The sequence below is a fragment of the Perissodus microlepis genome, chromosome 7 (assembly GCF_051167445.1).
Source record: "Perissodus microlepis isolate ML-2025 ecotype Zambia chromosome 7, ASM5116744v1, whole genome shotgun sequence".
NCBI classification, from domain to species: Eukaryota; Metazoa; Chordata; class Actinopteri; order Cichliformes; family Cichlidae; genus Perissodus; species Perissodus microlepis.
Window position 1 is genome coordinate 29,350,800 of NC_140467.1, and position 25,922 is coordinate 29,376,721.

The 25,922-nt window shown below is 40.5% G+C and overlaps 1 protein-coding gene and 1 long non-coding RNA gene across 2 annotated transcripts; one reads left to right on the forward strand and one right to left on the reverse strand.

The window, feature by feature from the left end:
* Positions 1-11,379: 11,379 nt before the first annotated feature.
* On the forward strand, positions 11,380-13,976 carry ier5l (immediate early response 5-like). Its single transcript, XM_084934552.1, has one exon. It carries the CDS (start codon positions 11,563-11,565, stop codon positions 12,442-12,444), a length of 882 nt encoding a protein of 293 aa, XP_084790678.1. The 5' UTR covers positions 11,380-11,562; the 3' UTR covers positions 12,445-13,976.
* A 3,108-nt stretch (positions 13,977-17,084) lies between these two features.
* On the reverse strand, positions 17,085-25,686 carry LOC146383346 (uncharacterized). The gene is made up of 3 exons (XR_014800743.1): positions 22,568-25,686; positions 17,694-17,793; positions 17,085-17,489 (listed from the first exon to the last, which is right to left on the reverse strand). It is a non-coding gene; the product is annotated as an uncharacterized LOC146383346 (long non-coding RNA).
* Between the last annotated feature and the right edge of the window lie 236 nt (positions 25,687-25,922).

Below are 25,922 nucleotides of genomic sequence, written 5' to 3' on the forward strand. Positions count from 1 at the left end.
CCTTTTATGTTTTTATATGACGAAGAGTCTCAGAGAGGAGGAAGAGGGAGGACGAGGCTTCATTATAACTGGGGTTCAGTGAGAGATAATGATGGGAGAATAAATGATGGACCAGAAAAATAGGATGTGCAACTTGTGGGGAAAGACAAAGGATTTTCAGAGCTAATGTGCTGCCTTTATTATTCATTGCAGTATGAAGGTGGACATAAATATAAGGTTTGTCCTGCAGGTGGAGCTAGAGGAAAAGATCACAAGATCATTAAAGGCGATCTACTCTGCTCCGCTCCAGCTCTAGTTATTTATTATTCTTGGACTTTACTGGAGTAGCTTTGTATGATTCACAGCTAAAAATAATCTTATCTTACACTGGACTGCAAGCTGTTTTAGCTCCACCCCTCTAAGTTATCTTTCGGCTGATTGGCTGCCCTTCGTAAACAGTATGCGTTAGGCTTCCATGCTGTTAGTCAGTGTAGACTGCAATGTCATCCATTTTCAAACTTAAGTCTTAGCATTTTGTCTAGCTTACCACATTCTTTACGGTGGAGACGGTGGCGCACAAAGTTTTGAGTTAGTATTAGTTAACTTGGTTAGCAAGCTGCATCCATAATAGAATAGAATAGATTATACTTTTTTGCCATTGTACGTGTATAAAAAAATACAACATAATCTGTGTTGGTGCATCACACAGAGACAGAATAATGCTAAGTTACAGGTAATGCTTAGAATTTCACTCACTACAACGGAAGCACGTGCTTTTAAATAGTTTATTAAGATAATTATCTGCACAGCAGTCATATTATTTTTTAGCTAGTTACATTAAAAATGCTCCAGCTGCACAGACAAGGTCCAAAGGTCAAGTTCAGGGACTCCAGTTAGCTGAGGTTAAATTCAGCAGACACCTAGCAGGTATCTGTGCACATTAACTTTGAGCTTTACCAGTATCCAATTGAATGAATGATAAAATTCACCCCTGTAGAGTAATTATAAAGGGCCAAACTATCCATAGAGAACAAGACCACCTACTGTAGCAGTCTCAAGGAACTGAACTGGAGCTGGGCCCAAGCACAAGGTACAGGAGTAAGGACTTAATGGGTTTATTGAGGTCACAGAGTTTGACAGGACTTGATAGTGAGATGGTATTTTTTGGAATTAACTGGTAACTTCCACACAAAGTGTCTGCATAAAAGAGAGTAAGGTTAGTTCGGGGCTAAAACAGGTCTAGTGACTAAATCAAAGAGACAGAGCATGAGGAGCCGAATTACACAACCATGCTAAGTGCAATGATCTGGTGACAACTGAGGGATTTCTTCAGCCTTAAGTAGCTGGCAAATAATCATCACATCGGCCTTGCCTCTGGAAAACATGAGCAAATTTACAACAAACACACCTATGCACACACTGAAAGAAGAGTAAGAGAGAGCATAAGGTGGTGAATTAGATTAAAGAGGTAGGTCAACACAGGAGGATAAGAAAACCATGACCATGACCTGACCATCTACCTCTGGAACAGAAGATATGAGACAGGAAATCGGGAACAGAAGATTATGACCCTTATGGTTGGTTCCATATTTGATATGCTCGGTGCACAAGAACAATTGACAACAAATATAACAAATCTATTATACAACAAATCAACGCTAAAATCTAGACCAGGTAGTAGTACTTCTAAGGTAGTAATGGATTGTTCGCTCTTGTTACTGCATTTGTTATGCAGGGAAGCACACGTGTTAAGAGTTTCTTGCAGCGTTCACACCAGAAGAATACTCCACCAGAGTATCCCTGATCTGGACCCATGTCCACCGCTTCCAACTTATGCTCGGGTATGCAGAATTCTACTGATTCTAGTCATATCTAGTGAAAGTGCCTGACTTTGTCCTCAGATATCTTAAAAAAAAATATTTGTAACAAGAATTTTGTCTCCGTGGGTCAAAATGTTCAAATCTGTTGTCTCTTGACTTCACCTAATGTCACACCTGGCTGTATTCAGATGTGAGTGCTTTCACCTGTAAGTCGTACTAACAGGTGCAGAATTAAAGAAAGAAAAGCAGACTTGATTCGAAGTGGTCAGAGGGTGTCTCGGTGGATCCCAACTTTTACAAAGCACATTGACTTTGTCACTGAGATCGCATTGTTCCATCTAAGAATATTGCTAAAGTCAGACAGCATCTTGCACAGAAATTGATTGACACCATCTCAGTTCGACTACTGAAACACTCTTTTGCCTGGACTCACCCAGAAATCAATAAAGTGACTTCAACTGGTGCAAAAATGCAGCTGCCACAGTTTCCCCCATTTGTCTCCACAAATCCAGCTGCTATCGGAGCTGATTCAAAACCACAGCGCTCAAAGAAAGAGGAGTTTCAAAAAAGATGAACCAACACTGTGGGGTAACTGGAAAATTAGTGACAGTATAATGAAAAAAACAAAAAACAAACCCTTCCCAAATAAAGCAAGCAAACAAAGAGGAATAAAAAAATCAGATTTTCAGAGTTTTTCTTTTGTAAGGGTTATAACACTTAAGTTATTTCTATAACACTATTCAAAAGGGTTCATCAAAAGTGGAAAATAAAAGACTGGAAAACCGATGATGTGGTCATGACTTTCCTGACATTCATACAGTAGGGTCAGAATTTGGTGCCAACAACAATAAAACATGGATCCATCCTACCTTCTAGTTTAATTCAGTTCCATTTTATTTATATAGCACCAAATCACAACAACAGTTGCCTCAATGTGCTTTATTGTTGTAAGGTAAAGACCCTAAAATAACACAGTTCAAGCTGTTCATGGATGTGTAATGATGTGGAGGATATTGTCTCAGCACACTTTGGGCCCCTTATCACCAATTGAGCATTGTTTAAATGCTGCAGACTACCTGAGTATTGTCGCTGACCATGTCCATGTCTATGAAGACTGCTCCCATCAGGACAACGCGCCATGTCACAAAACTCAAGCCATCTTAGTTTCTGTGCTCAGTTGACCTCCACAGTCTCCAGATCTCAATCTAACAGAGCACCTTTTGGATGCACATCAGGAGATTCACTTCATTGATGTGCAGCCAACAAATCTGCTGTAACTATGTGATGCTGTCATATCAATATGGACCAAAATCTCGGAGGGACATTTCCTGCATTGTGTTGAATCTGTGCCATGAAGAATTAAAGAGGCAAAAGGAGAACTGCACTTTGAAGGACTTAGCTGTAATGCCTATGACCATAATGTTCATTGGATCAGCATATAATTAAACATGGATTATTTAGTACAATGAAATGTTGACTTTATTTTCATTTAATTATATTTTCTGATATCTAAAAACTGTCTCCATGCACTTATAAAGGCCCTGCATGGTTAGAGGTGAGGTCCAACCCTTAAAGTATTTTATTGATTTTACTTTAATTGGCAAGGAAACAATAAAAATGCCATCTATGATTAAGTGGCACTGACTTATAGTGGTACACAAAATAGAAAATTTTCCATACAGTACAGCGCCATATATTGCATGTGATGCAGCCCAAGGCTGATCATAGACAGATATCACTCTCCAAAGCTTCATTAAAATCCAATCAGATAGGTTTTCTGTGATGATAGACGTAAAGAACTGGGTCCCTCCCAAACTTCATTGTGGGAAACAATGACGCAAGTCTTCATCAATAAATCATCCTACTCCATTTTCACAGTTTATTGCCTTCTCCTTTGGAATACATTGGTGAAATCTAATTTCTCAAAGATCAGCTGCAAACACAGAGAAAGCCAGACTGAGCGTTGCGTAGAAGTGCAGTAATTAGGTGCAAGGTAGAAGAGACAGAAATGAGGAAGCGAGAGGAGAGGCATGGTAGTAATAACTGTGGGTATGGATGCAGAACTGTGGCAGGAGCTGCAGAGACGGATACTTGTGAAATGGTCTCCAGTGCTGACCGTGCATGCAAAGGAAACTGAGAGAAAACTCCATCCACTCTGCTGACACCTGCAACTGTGCTGCAGTGCTGCATTCCTTCACCGGGAGAGAAATAAACATGCTGGGGAAGAAACAGAGGGGAGAGAAAATAAAAGAGCACGCAGAGGAGTGGTAAAAGGAGCCAGAGAGTATCGAGCAGCGAGGCTGAAAAGATGAGGGGAGAACATAAACGGAGGAGATGGGCGAGGGCGGGAGGACGGCTGTGAGCAGGGGGGAGTGCAGATACAACGAGGACAGACTGAAAATAGAAAGAGACCGCATTATAATGGAAGAATGTGGAGAGAGAAGGCAGCTTGGTAGTGCAATGAAAGCTGCACTTCTAGTGCGAACATATTCATATGACTTCCATGTGTGCTTTAGGGTACTGTGAAAAGAAGCTGTACGTATGAACTGTATATACTAGTATGAACTTGGAGGTTGTGCTGCATCCTAATTAGAACAAAAGCAGCACTAGCTTACTGAGAACTGAAGAACAAATGTCCCTAGATTATGAGAGAGGTTCAAACAGTGGAAATGTACATTAAAGAAACAGATGAATATTACAATAATGTCTGTTTTCTTCCCCTCTAACAGTGAGATCATGTTAAGCATGTGCCAGCTGAATAGAAAAAATTAACTGGGACATTTTTGTTTGTTTGTTTTTTCAACAGTATCCCTTCAACATTTTGATTTGATCATACTGACATTAATTCTGTTGCCCCCCCCCTTTCATAAGTGAATGTTGTGATTGGGTAGGACTCTTTTGTTGGTAAAGTAGGACAGTTGTTTGCTATTCTTAAGTAAATCACAGGGAAGGCACTTTCACTAAAACCTAATTATGCCAAAATTGTTCAGTTCAATAATTTTTCATTATGACACGTTTACAATTAAACTAAGTTATAAAAACAGAAAAAGTAACATCAACACGTCATCTGGCCCCCATATTTTACTTTTATGGCCAATTTTTTGCATTGTAATAAGGTGGGTAATGTGGGACTCTTTAGAGTCAGGTAGTTTGTCCAGTGAAACTAGTGTGATGTTTTTTTCTTTCTTTTGAACAGTTAAATAAAAGTGTGGAGAGTATTTTAAATTTCATTTGCTACCTTTTTTCTTACAAATGATTGTGAATGTTGTGGTAAGGTGGGACATCCATCTGTCCATCGTCTGTTGCTAATCTGGATTTGGGTTGTGGGAGTAGCAGTGTAATAAGTGAAGCCCAGACCTCCCTCTCTCCTTGATTATCTTCTCCAGCTCATGGCGGCACACGAAGGCCAGCTGAGAGATTTAATATCTCTTTTTCTTATAAATGGATCCATAAAGACTTGCATACAGGTTGATAACATTTTCGAAATGAAACTTTTTCACCAAAGTGTAATGTTGCTGGCACCATTACGGTGGTAAAGTGGGACATTTCACTTAGTGATTAAATTTAAATATGCTTCTAAGCAAATTATTCTGAAGATTAGTGGTTCGATTTCCAGCTTCCCCAGTCTGCATTTCAGTCTGGAGAGATTGTGGATTCACAGTCTCTGATTTTTAAGTCCATATTCACCAGAGACAGAGTTACAAAGTTCAGTTTAATTAATTTGGTTAATTTGCTCCAGTACATTTTACAACAAAACACTGTACTCTTAATGATGGCGTGAATATTTCTTTTACAAGGTTTTTGCCATAGTTTGACATAAGATTACCATTTTTGATTTACCGATCTGCTGCTCTACTTCTTCCTGTTTGAACAAAAGAGGAGGCTGAGGGTGGAGCTGGTTGTAGAAGTACAGAGGCCAAACAAATGGACCAAACCATCTGCTGTGAAATCATAGGGGGGATAGAGTTTCTGTGTAGTGAGGTAAAGCAGCAGACAGGTAACTCAAAATTGGTAATTTTAGTTATTGTATCTGCATTTCCTGCCTTTTGCATTTATAATATTTTGCTAGTATAAAGCTTCACTTTTTGGTTAAGATCATTTTTGTGGATTTTTTAGACTATTAGTTCTTAAAATTGCTTACTTTGATATCTATGTAATTTTGGTGTGTTTATAATCTTTGGTTAAATTTTACCAAGAAAAGTTGTAAATTTGGTATATTTTGTTTTTTTCACCTTTATTAAGTATTATTATTTTTGGAAATGTCCCCTGTTTTGGTTAGCTATTTTTTTTTAGCTGGCTTAATGTTTAGTTTTATTTTATTATTATTTTTTATTTAACATATATATATATATAGGTAATCCCACTGAGAGTCAACAACTCATTAACAAGAGAAACTTGCTGGCCCCATTTATATCTGGCTCTTTTGAGTAGCTAGACTCCTTTATAATGTTTTAGACATTAGGTATAATTTTACTAATTAATTAAAATTTGAACTGTACTATTTGCACCTCCACTATTGTACCTGACTGCTTGGTCTGTCATATTTGCCCAAGAAAAACACGAAGGAAACACGGAAGTGCTTCCTCTGGGATTTGGTCCTTTTTCCTGTCATTATTATCATAAGGTTTTATAATGAAGATATTGTGACCTGTCTTTCTTGTTTTCCATCAGGAATAGTAACAGAGTTGAGATGAACAGGATTCCTTAAAGTTACTGAAAGTATCTTTAATGCACAGATTTAAGAAACAAACCTACAATAATGAAATCCAGTAAGGAAAATTATATCCTTAAACTGAACAGGTGACACATGTATTTAAACAGGTTACCTCCCCCAGAAGCAGAAAGCACAAAAGTTACGTGATTTAACTATCAAATCTGTACAGAACATCTCTCACATCTGGAATCACTGAGTCGTGGGTATGTATATAGGTTTAATGTTTAATGAGTGATTGGAAAGTGATTAATAATGTCCATAATCCTTAACATAGTCTATCCTAGCACATAGATATAGCATTAAAATGTGACCTGATGCTTGATGTTAGACATACCTTTGCGTAAATAAAGGTTTTCCATTACTATTCGATGAAGTACAGGCACAGATTGCTCAAACAAAACCTCCACCCATGCTCTGTGCATAGAACACTGAATATCTGAAGCACGGAGCAGCAGAGATTGAGTTTTTGATGTGAAAGAAGAAGAGTGAGTGTTTGAAGGTCTGTTAGCATATGATGACTAATCAGGCTGGTTTAAATCAGCTCGGAGGTATTTCAGTAGTGTAGCTGTAGCATGTGGAAATAATCAGCATTTTGACTTCTTTTGATCGAAACAGGCACAAATTCTAGCTTCATTTTCCTAATGTTGTAGAAATTTTGTTAAAGGACACCCTTACTGCTTTTCCTTCTTTCCTGTCACGTATACGGCAGTGTTTAAACAAATTCTCCAATAATGAGGTCAGAGTACATAAAGGATATGCAGACCTTATGTGGATGTGGTAAATATTCCAGTAAGTCTTTGCTGAGCAGCAGCAGTAGTCCTCACGTATCCCCCCAAAAATGCTAAAAACAGGTTTATTAATAAACACTGTTACTTTTTTAAAATGTCTTAAGGCAGATAGTAACCTTCTCGTGTATTTGACCCAAACTGTTTAATTTTTCTGATGATTTTTGCGATGGGAGACCACAAACTCACCAGGAAGATGTTTACTATGGAAGCTAGTTTCTGAAACAGAAAAAAAGAAAGAAATCACCATCAATAAATCAAAATCTCAAATAACAAATTCAAATAACAGCTTGAATTTCTTACTGCAACCACAGGTGTCGCCCCCTGCTGGCCATTAGAGAGAACAGAAGCTACATCCGTGCGTTTACGGCCTATGGTTTTAAGGTGTGGCTACATAATTTATGCTTGGTTCGGGTTAAAACACATTCATTCAGTTCAGTTACCATGTATGTTTGTGAGACACTAGCAGATTATCCGCAGCTTTGATTAGACTTCATGAGAGTGAGAACAGGGTGGGACTTTTTTGTTCCATTTAAAATGGATCTATTCTGCATTTGCTTACTTCTTGTACTATATCTCCTGTTCCAGTGGTGACTGTTCATATTAAATATAACCAATGTTTCAGATAATGAGGTCAGTGTTTGTACAGATAATCCCTCTGAGACAAAAGCTTGGCCATGTCTAGACTGCTATTAAAACTCAGCCCTATAATGAGGATAACCCTAATATGGAAATCTTAGAAACTTTGTTTCACACAGGTGAAAAAACAAGCAAAGGCTTGATCTGACTGAGAAACCCAGGATTGACAAGACATTAGCCAATGAGAATTGAGATTAAAATGGATACATTCATCAGGAAGGAAAGTGTTTACTGAGTTTATAGCAAATGAGCTGAAGCCTGTTTCTCCATTACACTTCTTCGGCCAAAGGAATTGCCCTGTGCTGGCTAAAACAAAGAGTAGGGATAAGACAGTGCACTGAGTTCATTTTTCTTTGTACAGATCGGGCAGCAACAGTAAGCACAGAACAGAAGCCCCACCTACCTCAAATTTTGTGATTAAGAAGGGCAACCAATCAGAAGAAAGTTGGCTTAAATAGTGAGGGAATGGGTTTCTGGGCCCTTCATAAGACAAACTGCGGTTGAAATTAGCAGAATGGTCTTTATGGTTTGAATTATATTACAGCTTAGTGTTTCACAGAGCTTCCACTTGGATAAAGTGAGTATGGAGTTCCCTGGTGGTCCAGATGTCCTCTCTTGGTCCGATGGCAGACTCATAACTCAGGACTCTCACACTGAACGCCTTGTGAAACCATGTTATTTCATATTCAGTCCTTTTCTTTAGCTGTCATTAAATTTGTATTCAGGGCCATCGTTCGCAGATTTAAAAAAAGAAAAAACATGCCTGAGCTGTCCTCGTTAGACAAATGTGCCTCGCATGCTTCTTATGTTGAATCTGTAGCTCTTCCATCAAGCCTTTATTTTTGCAGATATTCGTGTTTTTATACTAAACTGAAGAAAACCTTTTCTGTGTCAGGGCTGCAGACCCTCTGGGGCGAGCTCCTCTTTGCAAACAGCTACCTCCTCTGGAAGAAGAGATGAGAGTCTACGTGTGTGTGTGTGTGTGTGTGTGTGTGTGTGTGTGTGTGTGTGTGTGTGTGTGTGTGTGTCACACTCTGCATTCATCATTCACAGAGAACATTACAAGCAGCCATCCCTCAGCATGGTCCTGGGCTCATCCAGGAGGAGCTTTCTGAGCTTTCTGAGCCTTCTGCCGTGAGAATAAATATCTGGTTGCACTCGGTGGGCTGTGTGGAAGCGCCGTCCCACCTCAGAGGGGGGATTTGGAAAGAGTAACAAAACACTAATCACACAGGGCAGAAAACTAGTGCTGCACTGGCCTCTACAGGTTCAACACAGGTTATTGCACTCACATGGCAAGCTTTTGAACCTATAATTAATCTGTAGGGGCCCCTGCAAGGCTGGTTTCCTGCACAATGTGCTCATACATGAGCAGTGTGGGTTTTCTCTCTTTTCACTGCCTTTTGAATTGGGCCATGTTTGAGCACATTCTAGAGGTCCAAACAATCAGGGAGGCCAATTTTTGTTATGTTCTGATTTTGTCCAAGAGTGTCAAGGGTTTTTCCAAAGCTAAATTTAATCCACTCCTGTTTACTGTGATAGGTTCAGCAAGCGATCAATCCACCAACCAGTACCAAAGCATACTTCTCTTTAAGCCTCAGTGCACAATCAGTCTCAAATTTCCACTAGAAAGAGCAGCAAACACGACGAAGCGCTGGCTGTCTAATTACAGAAAGATGCTGGGGCTTTTTGACAGGACTCCTGTGCAGCTGGGAGAGTTTGTGGAGCCACCATCTAGTGGCCATCAAGTATTTCTGCGCCAGTTTTCAGCAGCACTGCTTTCTGCTTATGTGCTTTTACTGCATCCATAAAATAGAAATTCTTGTACAGGACAAGCTTGAGTCAGACATGAAATAGTACGTGATTACTGCAGAAGCCTGTGTTGTGCTCTTTTGTCTGCCTACTCATAATGACTAAACCCAACTGTGCGCTTTCAGTTTGCAACACAAACACACTGCAGATCTTCTTCCAGTCCCTGCGGGCCACAAATATCTAACAGTCTTATTATTATTGCCTGTGAAAACTCCTGCCTTCATTTAACTGTGTGCAAAATGAAATATTCCTGCAGTTGACCACAGCTTGATTTCTGCCCAACGAGTCAGAGAAACCAGGCTATACTGATATCAGTCAGATATCTGTATATTCTGACTGATATCGTAACAGGAGACTGACAAAGACTCGAAAAGTGCAAATTTCCACATTTATGTGGAACAAGTGGAGACTTATATAACAATAAAAAAGGTTCATCACTAATTTCCGCCTCCACCCAACAGTCTAGAGAGAACAGCATCCCTACCTGGATAATCTAAACAACTCAACAGTCTTCAAGCTGAAAAATGAAGCAGAAAAAGCTGCAGTTCCTCTAATGTCCACACTACCAAGTTAAAAAGTCTAATTTTACAGCAGAAGAAAAGTCTGCTTGGATTCACCCCAGCCAGTTGGAGTCCCTGAGCTGGACCATGTTTGTGCTTTTAGAGATTTTTAATGGAATAAATGTGGTTAGTTGACCGCATGGTTAATTTTCCTATCAGTCCATCCATTAATTAGCAGATATCTGTTTTTGTATATTGCACATTTACAATAAGCAGTCTAGCATTAGCTGGTAACTTAGACCTCCATCCAAATATGGTCACTTCTGGCTCCAGAAAACAAATAATTTGTGGATGATGTCACAGTGCATATGTCCATCTTTTATGTTCAGTCTATGGGAATATTTCTTTGATTTAAAAGAAAGTAATGAAAGCATGGTGTTTTATGGATTTATGAAGACTATAATTACTTATCATTATTCATCGTGGATGGATGTTTGTGAATCAACTGAATGAAGCAGGCTTTCCTGCTTCATTTTTTCTGAATATGCAGAATTTGCATCTGTTGTGTTAAAAAGCCAAACTGAGCATTTCCTCATCAGTGAAACCCGCAACCCCATATATACATATATATATATATGTTTCATATGTATAAATATGTAAGAAAGCACAGTTTTGTTGTCATTTTTCTGTCACAGATTTGACCTACCTGTATTTTTGCTTTTATAATTGTACCCTTTTTCTTTTTTTTTCTTTTTTTTTTTTTTCCTATTTTCCATTATAAAGCAGTTTGTTCCCTGCAGTATAATGCAGGGAACAAACTTAATATTTATTTCTTCAGCTACTTGATCCAGACGTCAAAATAAAGAAGTTTCTTTACTTTTAAACCTGTGTGGAAGTCTTTCACTCAGAGACTGGCTGGTTTTCGGAGTTGCAGCTACAGGCAGCTGAAATGAGGACATTCCTGGTAGACAGCCTGGGTGGAATTTGAATAGTACAGAGGAACCGCCTGAAGCTGATTGGTCGAGTGCGACATATTTCCAGAGCTCCTGCTTGTCACTCAGCAGATCCCAGGCGGCTGATTGACTCCCGCAGAAGTGGGCGGGCGCTGTTTCTAGGCTATATATACATTCTGGTTTCAGGGCATCTGCAAATGATTGCTGGCTTTCAGAGGGAGGCGGATCTTTGTGTCCAATGTGTCTCCACAGAGCTCACTTGAACCTTTCTCCTGGAACCAAACGAGCCCCGCTGAGATAGCTGAGAGCCGCTTTCTCTCTCCCGGAGAGGAGCTGGAGGCTGACCGGGGGAACGGAGCAATGATCAGCACCATGGAGTGCGCCGTGGACGCGCAGAGCCTGATCTCCATTTCCTTAATGAAGATCCACAACTCCAGGACGCAGAGAGGAGGAATCAAGCTGCACAAAAACCTGCTGGTCTCCTACGTGCTGAGGAACGCCAGGCAGGTCTACATCAAAGAGAAGTACGCGGAGATCTACAGGATGCAGCAGTACGAGGAGGTGATGACTGTCTGCAACGAGATCCAGGAGCTCAACCCGCTGGATCTGGAGGCGGAGGACGCGGAGGACGAGGAGCAGGCGCGGGCTGCTTGCTGCGCAGAGGAGGCGAGCGCGTGCGGCTCTCCGTGCCACAGAGGCGCGGCGCATTGCCGGGCGGCGGGTACTGTGGCCGGCTGCTCCCTGCTGGAGGACGGCTGCAAAGAGCCGGAGCCCTCCTATTACCGCAGCTGCTGCATGGAGGCGCCCCCCGCGCCGCTCTGCGAGCAGTGTCCCGCAAACAGCAGCGCGCACTGCAACAAGACCACGGTGTTGGACCTGGACACGCATGTGGTGACCACGGTGGAGAACGGCTACCTCCACCAGGACTGCTGCTGCGACGCGCTCCAGTGCGGCCAGAGCGCGCAGTCCCCAGCCAAGAAGCGGAAGGTGGAGTTCGGCTGCTGCGCGTCGGACGCGGAGGAAGCGCCGGACTTCACGGCGGCTCGCAAACGGGCCAAACGCGAGGACTGCTCCTACTCTGCCCCGGACTATACGGACACTTCCAACATCTCCAATCTGATCTCCATCTTCGGCTCGGGGTTTTCGGGGCTGCTGAGCAGGCAGGCGGACTTGGAGCAGATCTGTAGCAAGCAAGCCCTAGCCAGCCTCGGAGCGTGGACCCGAGCCATCGTCGCGTTTTGAATGGAACACTTTTTGTTTTGGGGAGGGGAGAGCGGGCTCAGCTGGAGCGGGACTGTGTGATGCGTCCAGCTCCTGTGTGGTGATGAGGGGGTGGGGGGGTCAGTTTGCTTCAAACTTTAAACGTTCTGAGGTCCCAGAAAGTTTACAGAATCGCAACATTCTAGCAGAAAGTGAGAGAAACTCTGCAGAAATGTGGACGTTTTTGCACCTTCAGTAACATGGCATGGTCACAGGAGCGGGAAACTTATCATGAGACACAAGTGGTAAACAGGGGGTCAGTTTTAGCGCTTGTATTCACAGCAATGCTGCTAAAAGCAGGTTTCTTAACTACAGCTGTCACTTTTCCCTAACAGTTTTGCAAATTTAGCCTCTTATTTTGTGGAAACTAGGTTACAGAAATTTGGGCCCTTATGGGGACATTTAGGGGTCAGCTTGTACTCCCCTTTCTTCAGAATTGGGCAAAGAAAGTTTCCAGTTTTAAGTTTGTGTGTTCCAGCTGCCCCTTCCTGCCCGCCTTTTCCAGTGTCAGCCATAATAAAATCCCATGTGCTAAATAAATCAACAACTCCAACTGAATTGTACCTCAAAGCACACTTGTGTCTTACAAATCAATAGCAATGCTTCTAATTGGAGGAAATGGAGGCGTTCCAGCTGAGCCCACTCTCCCCTTACAGTGTCTAAATCGACTTTATTTTTGCAAGGAAAAAAAGAAAAAGAAGAAAAGCTATTTATTAAATGAGCAATTTAATGATAATAGTTCTTTGACAGGGAGAGGCGGGAGAGTTGTTGGTGTCATGTGCAGGCTTTTCATAAAATCTGACAGAAATGGATCCGTTGCCTTAAATCCAATGCACACTACTGCTAGCTATTGTCATAAACAGAAAGTCCATTATTGGAAGTGACTGAATGTGTCTGCCGTCCTCTCCCGTCCTGAAACTCTCAAACTGATCTTGCACACTCCCAACAGCTTTGTCGTCCTGTGAAGCACCACGTTCGAGAACTCACTCCCCAGAAAACACTCTTGAAGGTACACGGACTCTGAAGCAGCTCATATCGCTTGATGGAGTGCCAACACTTTATTCCACGTGGTCGTCTCTGCACCTCCGCTCCCACCTCCCTTCCAGCGTGTGGTAGTAAACAGTCCGGCTCATTTCTGACAGTCTGACATTGTTTTCTTAATCATGGTTGTTGCTCAAAGCCTTTCACAGCAATTCATGATTCCAGCTTTGGTTTTGTGAGTTTCACTTTGTACAAAAATACACAAAAAGTACATAAATAAAAGAGAATGATTGATTTTTAGTCCTTTTGTTTTAAAAAGGCAAGCTCATGTTTTTAGCCATAACCTGAGAATCCATGCGTTAGCTTTATGAGCACTATGTGTACCAAAATAAAGAGAGTATTCAGCCATTCTCTACATATTTTGTTGTTATTCTTGTATTTTTGTGCTTAATAAATTGTATATCACCGGGTAAAACTGTTCAAGAAAATATTTGTTAAAATTTATAATCTTAATAAAAAATGAAAACCTTAAAGCTTGTGTTTGACTGCCACATGAGGTGCTGGGATGCAGCCTGATAATCATGCACACACACAGACTCACACTACATTATTAATGACACACTTTGATGCACAGGCGTTAAAGTTGCGCTGAGCTGAAATCCGCCGTTTGCCATCAGAGGGGCTTTCCAGCACCAAAAGGGTAAATTTTAACATCAAGCCATGATCTTTTCTCAGACCTAACCAACAGGTTTAGTCATCGACACTCAACCAAACTGCCGCTGAGCACAAGAGCAAAATAGTCTGTCAAAAAACACAACGGCTGAGGATTGATTTTGGTTTTGCATGGGGGACACTGAGCCCGGTTTTACCAGGTGAAAGTCCTGGGTTTGACCCCTTTTATTCGCCATGTTCCTCTCTGTGCTGCTCTCGCCACTGCCTGAGCCACTCTTCAGTACTTTTCCGGTGTTTTCCCCCCACCTCCTGAATTGCAAACCGATGACATCACAGCAGCGTGTTTGGTCAGTTGCAACAACACTTCCTGGAGCAACATTACAGTGTTGTAGGAACAACAACAACACAGCAACAGATACCAGTGTGCTGGTCTGAGGCTACAGTTATGTGTGTTACTGTGTCACATTCAAAGGTCTGTCAGTTATTCAAATCTGGATTTATATACACTCACAGCTAATCACACTTTTGCACATGCTTTCACATAAACATGAAAGCAGTACTATAGCGAGTTATTTAGTAGGTTTACCATTAGACCAGTGGCTCTCAAGCTGTGGGGTGGCCCCCCCTGGGGAGACCTATTAGGACCACTGCAGGACAGGGGCGTGAATGACTGGTAGAAAAGTACAGAGTGACGTTGAGTTCCATTAAAATGACTTCTGTAGGGTTAAAATAATCCTGATGATTGTTATTTCACTATCAACTCAGTATCCCTTTGTTGTTGTTAGTATTGATAATTGTTTGAATTAGTGAAGTTGGGGAGTGCAATCATATCTTTGGCTCCTGATGAGGTTGGGGACGTGCTTCAACCACTGGGCGATAAAGCCAGGTTAGCTGTTTCCCTCACAGAGAGGCATAAGATAACATACAAGACAAGAAATACTTTACATCAGTTGAAATAAAAATGACGATCATTATTTTTGTCATCAAATCTGGGATCTTTTGCATGTTAGGCGAAAAACACGAGGGTAACTGGAAATTAAAGTCAGGTCAGCAGCAGCACTGCATATTTCCTCCAAAAGGTTGCAAAAAGTTTCAATAAAGAACCATTTTCCACTCATATCCCACGTAGCCCATTAGTTCATTTATACTCACCATTCTCATTCTCGGCCTGTATGACAGAAGTGATGTCACATCCGTTGGAGTCACTTCGGCCAGTTGGTGGTACACCTCTGAATTTTTCTAATCTTGTGTGGTTGCCATTGCCGACAAAGCTGGGTTGAAGACACAAGAGTACAATCGTGACAGTTTATAGTGCCATTTTAATGATATAACACTACAAAAGGTCAGAGATGCACAGATTAGAGACTTCATCTATTCCTACACCAGTGCTGATGTGGAGGTTTTGTCTGAGCGTAGAGGCTGATTGTTCAGGAGAATGCTGAAACAACTACTTGTGACATCAGCGCTGGAATAAATGGTACAACAGCACTATGGCGACCAATGTGACAAACAAACATTACAGAGCCATAAAGAGGCGTCCACACAGGATGAGGCTGTGGGTCAGAAAGTTAGTGGGTTGATCTCCAATTCCTCAAGTTGGTCAAGACACCGAACCCCGAGTTTCCCCCACTGCATCGCTCTGGTTGTAAGAAATCATTTTGAGTGGTCAAATAGAAAAGTGCAGCATAAATACCAGTCTGGCAAAACAGCAAGCAGAGACCATGAACTACCAAATAATAGGAGAGATATGAAAACCATTCAAAAGTAGAAGAATTCAGATTTAAAGTTTTCTCAGCTTAAGCTACATACACACCAACGTGACGACCACAACATGGCCAGTGAAAGCTAATCACTTTATATATGGTACTGGCTTTTAAATAAAAAGATCCAAATAAAATAGTAGTAATAATAATAATAAAACAAATGAGTGAGTACCTTTAAATAAGCACAGCCATTGTCTTGCACTGATTCTTTATGCAGAGCTAAGCTAGGTTAGGCTAAGATAAGCTAAGCTAACTACCTGCTGGCTATACATAGACTAATAAGTTATAACAAGAGATTATAAATCCCAGAAAAAAATATCTAGTCTTATTTATTATCTCTCAAAAAATGACAGGCTAATAATTTAAAATATAGCTTTTAAATGGATTAAACAGATGATTAGAGATTAGAAAACTAGATATAACATTACTTACTGAACTCTATAAGTGTTATTTGGTGTATTTCAGAAAAAGCTAAACTAGATTTTACTCTGCGTTTCTGGTAAACTGAGCTTTTTGGCAGTTTAATAGCAACCTAACTCCTTATAAAATTCATGACTGATTTAGGTTAGAATCATTTTTAACACGATTTAAGTCAATTTCATCTCCTAGCCTGAGTGTTAACAATATAAAATACTCTGTTTTTCTTCTTTATGACCATATATCAATCTTAATCGATGAAGCTAATATATTATATGTATTCTTTTCATTAGATTAAATAGTATTAAATCCACTAAACATAATATAACAACTAAGAACAGTAAAATTCAGGCTTTTGGAGGAGGTTGTACATACAGTATGCATTGGCCATTGCAAAGGCACAACACTGTTTTCTTAGATTATAATACATTTCTTCATTTTTCTCCAATTTGTCATCAGTAATGAATCATCAGACACTCTGTGAGCTAAACGGCTATCTATTTAGCCTCCTGCTCCCATGATGCACCGCTTCTACCATATGCGACATAGCTCACACTTCACATCTCAGCCTGCAAATTCCTCCTCCAGAAAAAAAAACAACAACTTTGAGCCCTGTTATCTCTGCTCTGTGCCACTTGGTGGTGTTCTTTAAAATCAATGAATGAAGATATCAGCGGGGCTGTGTATGCAGAGCAGAGCCACCTCGGGCTGACCCTCCCTCCATCACTCAGACCTCAACACCCTCCTCCTCCTCTTTTTCCACCTCCTCCTCTTCCTGGCTGGCTCGTTTTTTGGGTTTTTCTTCTCCCTTACATCAGAGTGAGGCATCGCTCTTCCCCAGCACATCACATCCATCGCTTACTGCTGCTGCTCCTCCAGCTCTGCAGGCTTTTTCCAGCCGCCGCTACCCATAATAACTTGCAGTAGGTAGGCTGTAATTGAAGTGATGAGGCAATGTGGATAATGCATTGTGTAATTATGCGGAAATTGGAAGCAGGGGGATTTATTTACAGAAAATGTCTGCCTACTGCTCTGAACCACGATTCAAAACACAATAAAAAACATGAAGCAATACCAGAAACGTCTCATGGCTCAGACCTCTCACTGCTGTGTAGATGGTGCTTTTGTTTTCTGGTGTATGCACAGCTCCTCCATCTGGAGTGGGAAAGACTGACACCCATGCACACACACACACTAATGCACACACATACACACAAGCAAAGTCAAATGTTTAAATAAAGTTATTTCATGCATTTTGGTTTTATCTGCTAATATTATTCAGTAGTAAGACATTTAGCACTCTTAAAGAATCTGATTATGAAGCAAATTAAACAGCTATCCAGATCAAATCAGGACGTATGCACAATAAAAAAATAGCAAATATTTCACTAATCTCACAATTTTTCTGGTCACCTGGTTCTCCGGAAAGGACAATACCAGGTGTCAGGGGGTGATGTGGGGTTGTTGTTGTTGTTGTTGTTGTTGTTGTGTGGGGGTGCTGGAGAAAGAAGAAGAAGAAGAAGGGGGATGAGAAGGAGGAGGAGGGGGAAGATAACAGAGGCAGCACTGAGGGGGGAGGGAGGCTTTGTCAGGAGAAGGGGTTTGATGTGTTGGGGGTTTGCAGAGGGGGGAGGAGGCCACATGTGACAGCAGAAGGGGTGAAAGGGGGGGGGGGGGGGGGGGAGGTGGACTGTAGGGAATAGGTGTGCTGGGAGGAGGGGGCAGCAGTGACCACACAGGTCAGACAGGTTGTGTGATGGGAGGGGGAAGGGAGGTCAGGGAGGGTTTTTGTCACCAGGATCTGATGCAGACCAGGATCTGGATCAGGATCAGACAAAGTGAGCTGAACTCTAATCGGTTTCTGCTCTGACTATTATGGCTTTGGTAAATTTAGGATTTATTCCCATTTTATAGCACCGATTCACAACAGCAGCCATCATGGAGCACTTTTACAGCAGTTTTCCAGAGCAGGTTTGCTCATTTCAGTTTAGTTTTTGTTGTTTGAAGTTTGGTCTTAGTCTTTTTTCATTATTAATGGCACATGCTTGATGCAATATTTTGGAGAAATAAGTGACGGTAAGTACAACTAACTTTTCAAAATCAGTTCACTCGAGGTCTCGTAGACATCGAAGTCTAACTAAACGCATCTGTTAAAGCCTCATCAGGCAAGCTGTGATGACAGATTTCACTGAACTGACAAATGCTAAAACTAAGAACTTTTTCTCTATATTTTATTTTATTTTAGTTTCCCAAAGTTCACGAATTTTTTTTAGTCAGTTTTAATTTTTATTTTAACTGAATATAAAATATTTTCCGCAACTACTTTTAGTTAACTTTAATAACCCTGTGTATCACCATTTCTATGTAAAAAGATTGGTGCAAACATTTACGTTTCCTCCACTGGATGTGTTCTTGGGGTTTGGCACTTGCTTCACCCCATGAAAGCACCATCTCATTTTACTCTGACATCATTGTCCTCATTCAGGTTATCTTAAACCTCTTCTTAAAGCTTTCCAACAGCAGTCCGTCTAAAGGCAGCTTTTGGAGCTCTTTCACTGGGAATCCTCAAAATGAATCTGAGCAACCTTAGCCATGTTATCTTAATTTCGAGTTGCAGCTTTTCATCTTCCAAAGGTTGTTGCCAGAGATCTCTTTTTTAGCTTGTAGAGCCTTCTAAGACAGCTGTAGAAGGCAGTTTTGATCAAACAGTTTGACTTGTATGGTAGTCTTGGCGCAATGGTGCCGTTTCAGAGCTTGAGCATATTGTTTTGACTTCCAGATGTTATAGAGCCACACCTCTGGCTTTGTTAAGTCTTGGCTTGATGTTTTCCTGACTGCTAGTCAGGTCGAGTCGAGTTCTTCAGCATTCCTCTGAATCACTGAGTGGGTTGGCATGTAGATGAACATCACTTTGGCCATCTTTTGGCTGATATATACACCAGCTTCCTTAGTCTGGCAGGTGAGTTTTTCTTGATGACTGCCAGACTGTCTGCGCAGAACTCTTGAAGCTACAAACCCAACAAGAAGTCTGCCACTTTCAAGTCTTATAAAAACTCTCCCTTCAGATTTAACGGGATCGACTTCAATGTTCAGTCATTTTTATCTAGACCTTGGCGATTCTAAATTGTGAAACTTTTGTTCAAGGATATGGAACTGGTGCCATGGCAACATTTAAAGTTTCACCAACAGCAGTTTTGAATTTTATTTCTTATACCTCAATTGTACGTTGTCCAGTCTACCCCAGATTTGCCTTTCTGCATAAGTAGCCAGTCCCAGAAGCATCTAAATGCCAATCTTGCATTTGCATTGTTGGTTATATAAATGGTGTATATAAATGCAACAAATAATGGTCCAGAGTAGTCACCATTATTATTTTAAGTTTTTACATATGTTAGCAATCTTAATAATTGTCACTTTCATTATACAAATCAGATATTTTTGTGTCTTTTCATAGAAAGTTGTGCCTTTCATAGTTCCTACACCTGGGTTAGAAGAAAACCTGATTACAACAAGGAGGGAGGGGGGAAAGAGAAAAAAGACCCTTTTAAAAGGAAGGAACCTCCAGCAGGTCCAGGCTCAGGGAGGTCGGCCATCTGCCGCCACTGGTTGGGGGTGGTGAGGGGAGAGCAAAGAGAGCAAAGAAGAGAACAGACACACAACAGACAATAAAACACTGGGTAAACTAGTGGAGGACCAGTAACAACAGATCAGGAACCAGCTGGAGACACATGCAGAAAACAAAGGTAAGAGGGGGAAAAAGATGCACGCTTAAAAAGGTATAAATCCACAGAGAGTGAAGGATCATAGATAATCATTACCTTGGGTTTGTAGCAGCATAAAAGGAAAAGGTAAAAGACTGGACCAGTATGATGTAGCAGTCCTATTTCACAAGCACTTTATAGATGAAGCATAACACAATAACTATAAACTTTATCCAAAAAACACTTCCAAGCTGGTTGCACAGAAGAGTAGTCTGACAACTAAAGGCTATGCCTCCCATTCTGCTTTTAGAAGCTCTATGAAGCACAAGTAAACCTGCAGTCTAAGAGCATGGGGATAAAATGTTTTGGACACGAGGCTTGACTTTGCATCCAACCAGAAGGATTCTAAATTCAATTCTGGATTTAACAGGGAGCGAATGAAGGAGCTTTCATTCTTGTCCCTGTTAGTGCTCACAGTGCAGCATTCTGAATCAACTGAAGGCTTTTTCAATTAGTTTTTAGAACGACCTGTTAATAAAGGATTAAAGTAGTCCAGCCAAAAACTAACAAATGCATGAATTTGTTTTTTAGCACCACTCTGAGACATCTTGTTTCTAATGTTAGGCATTTTATCGATATTGTGCAGACGAATGAAAGCCGGCTTACTGATCTAACTATAATATGTCAAACCTGTTTATTTGTTTGTCAGCAAACTCCTCCTACAGCATCAGGAATTGAGCAATCTGCCTTGGTACAGTAGCATTGCTACTGTAGCATGTTGTAGCATGTTATAGGATTTATGCACCTATAAAACCTTTTGAATGCACTGTTTCATTTTGATTTCACAGTAGTAGCATCTAAAGCATGTGTTGAGTCACCATGTTTCTAAATACAGTTACCTCAATTTTGTCTAACATTAGGAGTAGAAAACTTAATGTCATTGGCCTTTGTGTCTCATATAACATCTGTAGTTAACTAAATTATTTGAGTCTGGGTATCATCTGAAAAGCAATGAAAATCTATGTTTTCTGATAATATTGCCAAAGGGAAGCATACCTAACACAAAAATTATAGGTCCCAGTACAAAACCCTGCAGAACTCCATGACTAACTTATATGTTTGAGGATATTTGCTTGTTTACATGAATCAACTGGAATATATTGGATAATAATGGCTTAAACCAGCCTAATGTGTTTAATAAAGCGTTGTGATTTATTTGTTAAGGTTTGGGGATGTTTTCTGAGACTTTTGTCTCCACTCAAATATAGGAGGTGAATGGGTGTCATCACAGTGGTTTTTTTCAGGGGACTTTTTAAAAAAGAAGTAAATAAAAGAACTTTTCTGTCATCAAAATAATCAATGGCCAGTTAAATATTTATATTAAAAAAGTAAACAGAGCGATACCCTCTTACCTACATATTGAGAAATTAAAAATAAATAAATCAACCATGTCTGTATTTACATACAGACCACCCCTGTATTTACATACCAGGGTGGACCACTTTGTTTTGCATTCACTGTAAGACAACTGGACCCCACCCTCATTATCATAAATTAGAATGAAAAAGCAGACCACACCTCCTGTACATACTTAATGATGCATATTGATGAGAGAGTCACATTTTGACATTAAAACAAAAACAAACAGGTCACGTCCTCGTTTCAGTGTCAGATAGTCTGCTGGATGTTATTCTACACTAAAAACCAGGTTGTGACATCATTTAAAAATGACAGTTTTATCCAATCAAAACTTTATAAAGACACAGTTATGGTAAAGTGGTTTAAAAGCTACTTGATGTTACATAAAGTACCCATAACAGAAATAAGAAAAAAATAAATAAAGTATATATAAAAATAAAGGACATGTACATAACATTAGATGTAAATAAGCAAAATACATTAAAAATGACACAAAAATGCATACATTTACAAAAAGATTACAGAAATTGCTGGTATAAATGACAAAATAATTGAAACTAAAAAAATTACGTTTTTTTTTCCTGTTTGCAAGAGAGAAATCTCAGAAGTGGAATTAACAGTTGATTTATTAATGCACTTATGTGCAGAAATATGCATCTTGCACTTTATTTTGTTGTTTTGATTCTCTGCATTATTGTGAAGCCCTTTGGTGTGCCTTTGGCTTTTTCAATATGCTATATAAATAAAACTGTATTGTATTGTATTGATTTGTATTATATGGATAAAAAAAGTAAGTAACAAATCATTAAATATGACATACATACTAGAAATGAGTATAACCCACAAATGTTATTAGAATACATGTATTATTAAAATGTAATCACACCAACATTATTAGCTCATCGACACATTTCTGACACATAGAATTAATTAATTTATGTCCACAAGTGGAAGAATAAAGTTACTGTCCATTAAAATTCAGATTTTTTTTCTAAATTATTACAAACTAGAAAGCTGAATAAAAGCGAAATATTTCACTTTGCAGTGCAGTGGAATTAGAGAGACGATTCAAACTGGAAAACAAAGGCTTTAAAATTAAGAACAATAGGTTACTTGAATATTTGGTTTCTTTCCACCGCCACTCTACCCCACCTTAAGTCTGCAGCTGCATCCCATTTCAGAAACTGCCTCCATGCTCGACCACATTTCAAGCCCAAACATGTCAGAACGGGTCGATGCAGCTGTCCCATTCCAAACATTCCTCCTAATGAGGCCATGAAATCCAGCCTTTCTTTGCTTCACATTTCTGCTCCAAAAGAATTCACCAAGCTGCACTTAAACTTCTGAACGATCAATTGAGACAGTGGTTCATAAAGCTCTCCGTGTTTCCAGGTAAAATAATTCTGATGCTTCACCTAAAGACGACAGAAAATAGGCAAACATCTCTCTGGATTCATGAAATTTCTCTGTCTCTACATGTGTGAGTGTAAAACAACAGTAAGAGTATCAGTTTGTTCACAAACCCACGAGCAGAGAACAGAAGGTTGGTTTAACAGACCACATGCGGTGTTGAGCAACGTGTTCAGGCTGCTAACAGGAACAAACAGGGGAGTGTATGCCTGGCTTTTCTTTTCTTTTCTTTCTTTCTTTCTTTTTTTTAAATGGTGGCTTTTTTCTGTGGAGCAGTTCATGTTTCAGTACAAAAGTCAGGCAGCTCAGTATTATTGCTATAAATCATTTTCAGTAAGGGCCATACTTTCTATGTCTGCCCCACTGGGAGAGGGCCAGGCACAGAGTTTATTAACATGCTTAAAACTCTGGGTTATACTGGCACGTATGACCTTTTTCACATAGACTGTATATAAAGGATGGGCAAAGCGACTGCAAAGCTGTTTCTGTAGCAGGCTGTAAAAATGGTTATTTCTGCTGTAAAGTTGGACTTTTTAATAAAATGTCAAAGGCCTCAGTCAGGAGAGGGCCCCAGTTTGTCACTTGTGGGTGAGATTCTTGAGCTCTGAATCTTCACTGGGATTTCCTGAATCACTCTTTATCTGTCGATTTTACATGTCGAAAGGAGCCAGTTGAGGTGGTTAGGATGCCTCCAGAGGTTTTCTGGGCACACCTAACTGAGATAGACCCTGAACCCAGTGGAGAGATTATATATCTCATCTCTGTCTGGAAATACGTTGGGATCCTCCAGCAGAAATTGGAAAGTGTGGCTGGGGAGAAGGACATCTGGAACATCTTGCGTAGCTGGCTGCAATAAGGCAGCAATAACTTAGATAACTTAGATTCACTCACTATGTATTAATAGACCTCTCTGCATGGAATCATATCTGTTATTAACCTCTGTCTCTCTTCCACAGCATGTCTTTTATCCTGTCTTCCTTCTCTCACCCCAACCGGTCGCTGCAGATGGCCCCGCCCCTCCCTGAGCCTGGTTCTGCCGGAGGTTTCTTCCTGTTAAAAGGGAGTTTTTCCTTCCCACTGTCGCCAAAGTGCTTGCTCATAGGGGGTCATATGATTGTTGGGTCTTTCTCTGTATCTATGAAGCGCCTTGAGGCGACTTTTGTTGTGATTTGGCGCTATATAAATAAAATTGAATTGAATTGAATTGAATAACCAGTCATGACAACTAAGGTATGCAGAAGACCATCTCTCAAAGTGCAATATGTCAAACCTTGTTCTGGCAGCAGAGGACCACACTGGTCCTTTAAAAACAGAAAACTGAGTCTATGATTCACAGAGGCTCACAAAACACTGGACAACAAAAGACTGAAAAAATGTTGTCTGGTCTGATGAGTAATGGTGTGGCATACTTTGGACTTCTCACTAATGACTGAGCATCATTGAAACCCCGCAGCCTGCCTGAGTATTGTTGCTGACCATGTCCATGACCACAGCGTACCATCTTCTGAAGCCTGACGAACCTAATAAAGTGTCAAGAGAACACTGATTTCTTCTCAAATCTTCAGTGTCCCACACAAACATCACTCTTTACCACACATTTATTTTTGGGGCTTTAGTTCTTAGCCCCACCAGGGAGGGACAAAATTTACTGAGAACCTGAAGAGACAGATGAAAGGGCAGATTTTCAAATACGAGTCTAATAAAGAAGAGCAAATAAAAACCAAACCAGGTTGTTGTTGTTGTTGTTGTTGTACAACGGACTGTTTTTTTCTGAGAATGTAGGAAAACTTGGCACATTTCTTCCACCTCTTCACGTCATCCCAGGCCAGCTCTACGATGTTGCATCAGTTGCAGATGTTCTCCAAAAGTTCCGGGAACATTCAGCCCCTTTGTTGACTGTGTTTACACTCTGATCAGAGGCCTGTACTACGTAGCAAGATACTTCTATGTAGTGATCAACACATATAAAAATAACCCTCACACCTCAGACTGTAGATACTTGAGAGTCTAAAGACAGAGGAATGCCCAAAGTCTTACTTCAATTGGAAATATACCCCTGCTGTATGCAGAGGTCGTAACGCTGGGGAGAAATCTGAGAAATGTTCAGAACTATAATCTCAAAAAGTCCTGAACCTTTCTCTAGCACCTAAAGTTCTCAAACTAAGTCAACACAAAGACCTGGGACTCGTGAGTTAGAGGGAGTTTATGACTGTGAGTCAGGGAGCAGGGCTTGTCATACTACACTGACTCATGTGTGGAGCTTTTAGCTTACGGCAGTTGAACAAATGTGAAAGGAGAGCTGCTTTTCTGGTTGAACAGCATTTAGTCTGAAGCCGCTGCTTCGCCTTTAGACTTGTCGTGTTTTACTCTCAGCTCTGCAGTCCTGGAAGTCAGGGGATTTCCAGGACTTTGCTTTTTTTCCCACTTTTCTCAAATAAAGGACCTTCACAGTTGTCAGAGCTCTCTTTTACTCCTGATAGCCACATCTGAAAACTAAAAATCTTCGCCTGCATGAAGGAGCAGTGTAAAGTAGACCGACTCATGCAATATTCAACACTTTTCCCCCTCGTTTCAGAATCCATCTGCCTCACTGCTCAGTTCATCTCTGGGTCACAAGCAGGACGCGTAAAACTCACACAGGAACCGCTCGCACCAGCAGACCGCGCCTTCGGTCACGTGAACGAGCGATTTAAGAGAATTTGTGACCTCTCACTCCTCCTGCTTTATGACTCGCACTGTACGAGAAGTCAATATCTGAGTCAGCGAGACTCGGCCTCTCTCCGCAGATGGGAGAAACACTCGTTTGATTCAAATGTCTCGGAACAGAAAATAATCAAATGTAAAAGTACCACGGTGACTGATAACAGCCAAAACAAAGAATAAAAAGAGGTGTAAAATAACTACAAAAAAAAAAGTCCACAAAGATGTAAAATGTTCAAAAGCAGAGACATCAAAGAAGTGAAAGGACATGTAAAAAAAACTAAACCAAGACTAAAATTCACGAAAATGACTACAGAGAGATGTTAAATGATGACGCAGATGAGGAGTAAAACAATTCAGAGATACAAAAGAAAAAGAGCCAGAAGACAACCACGAA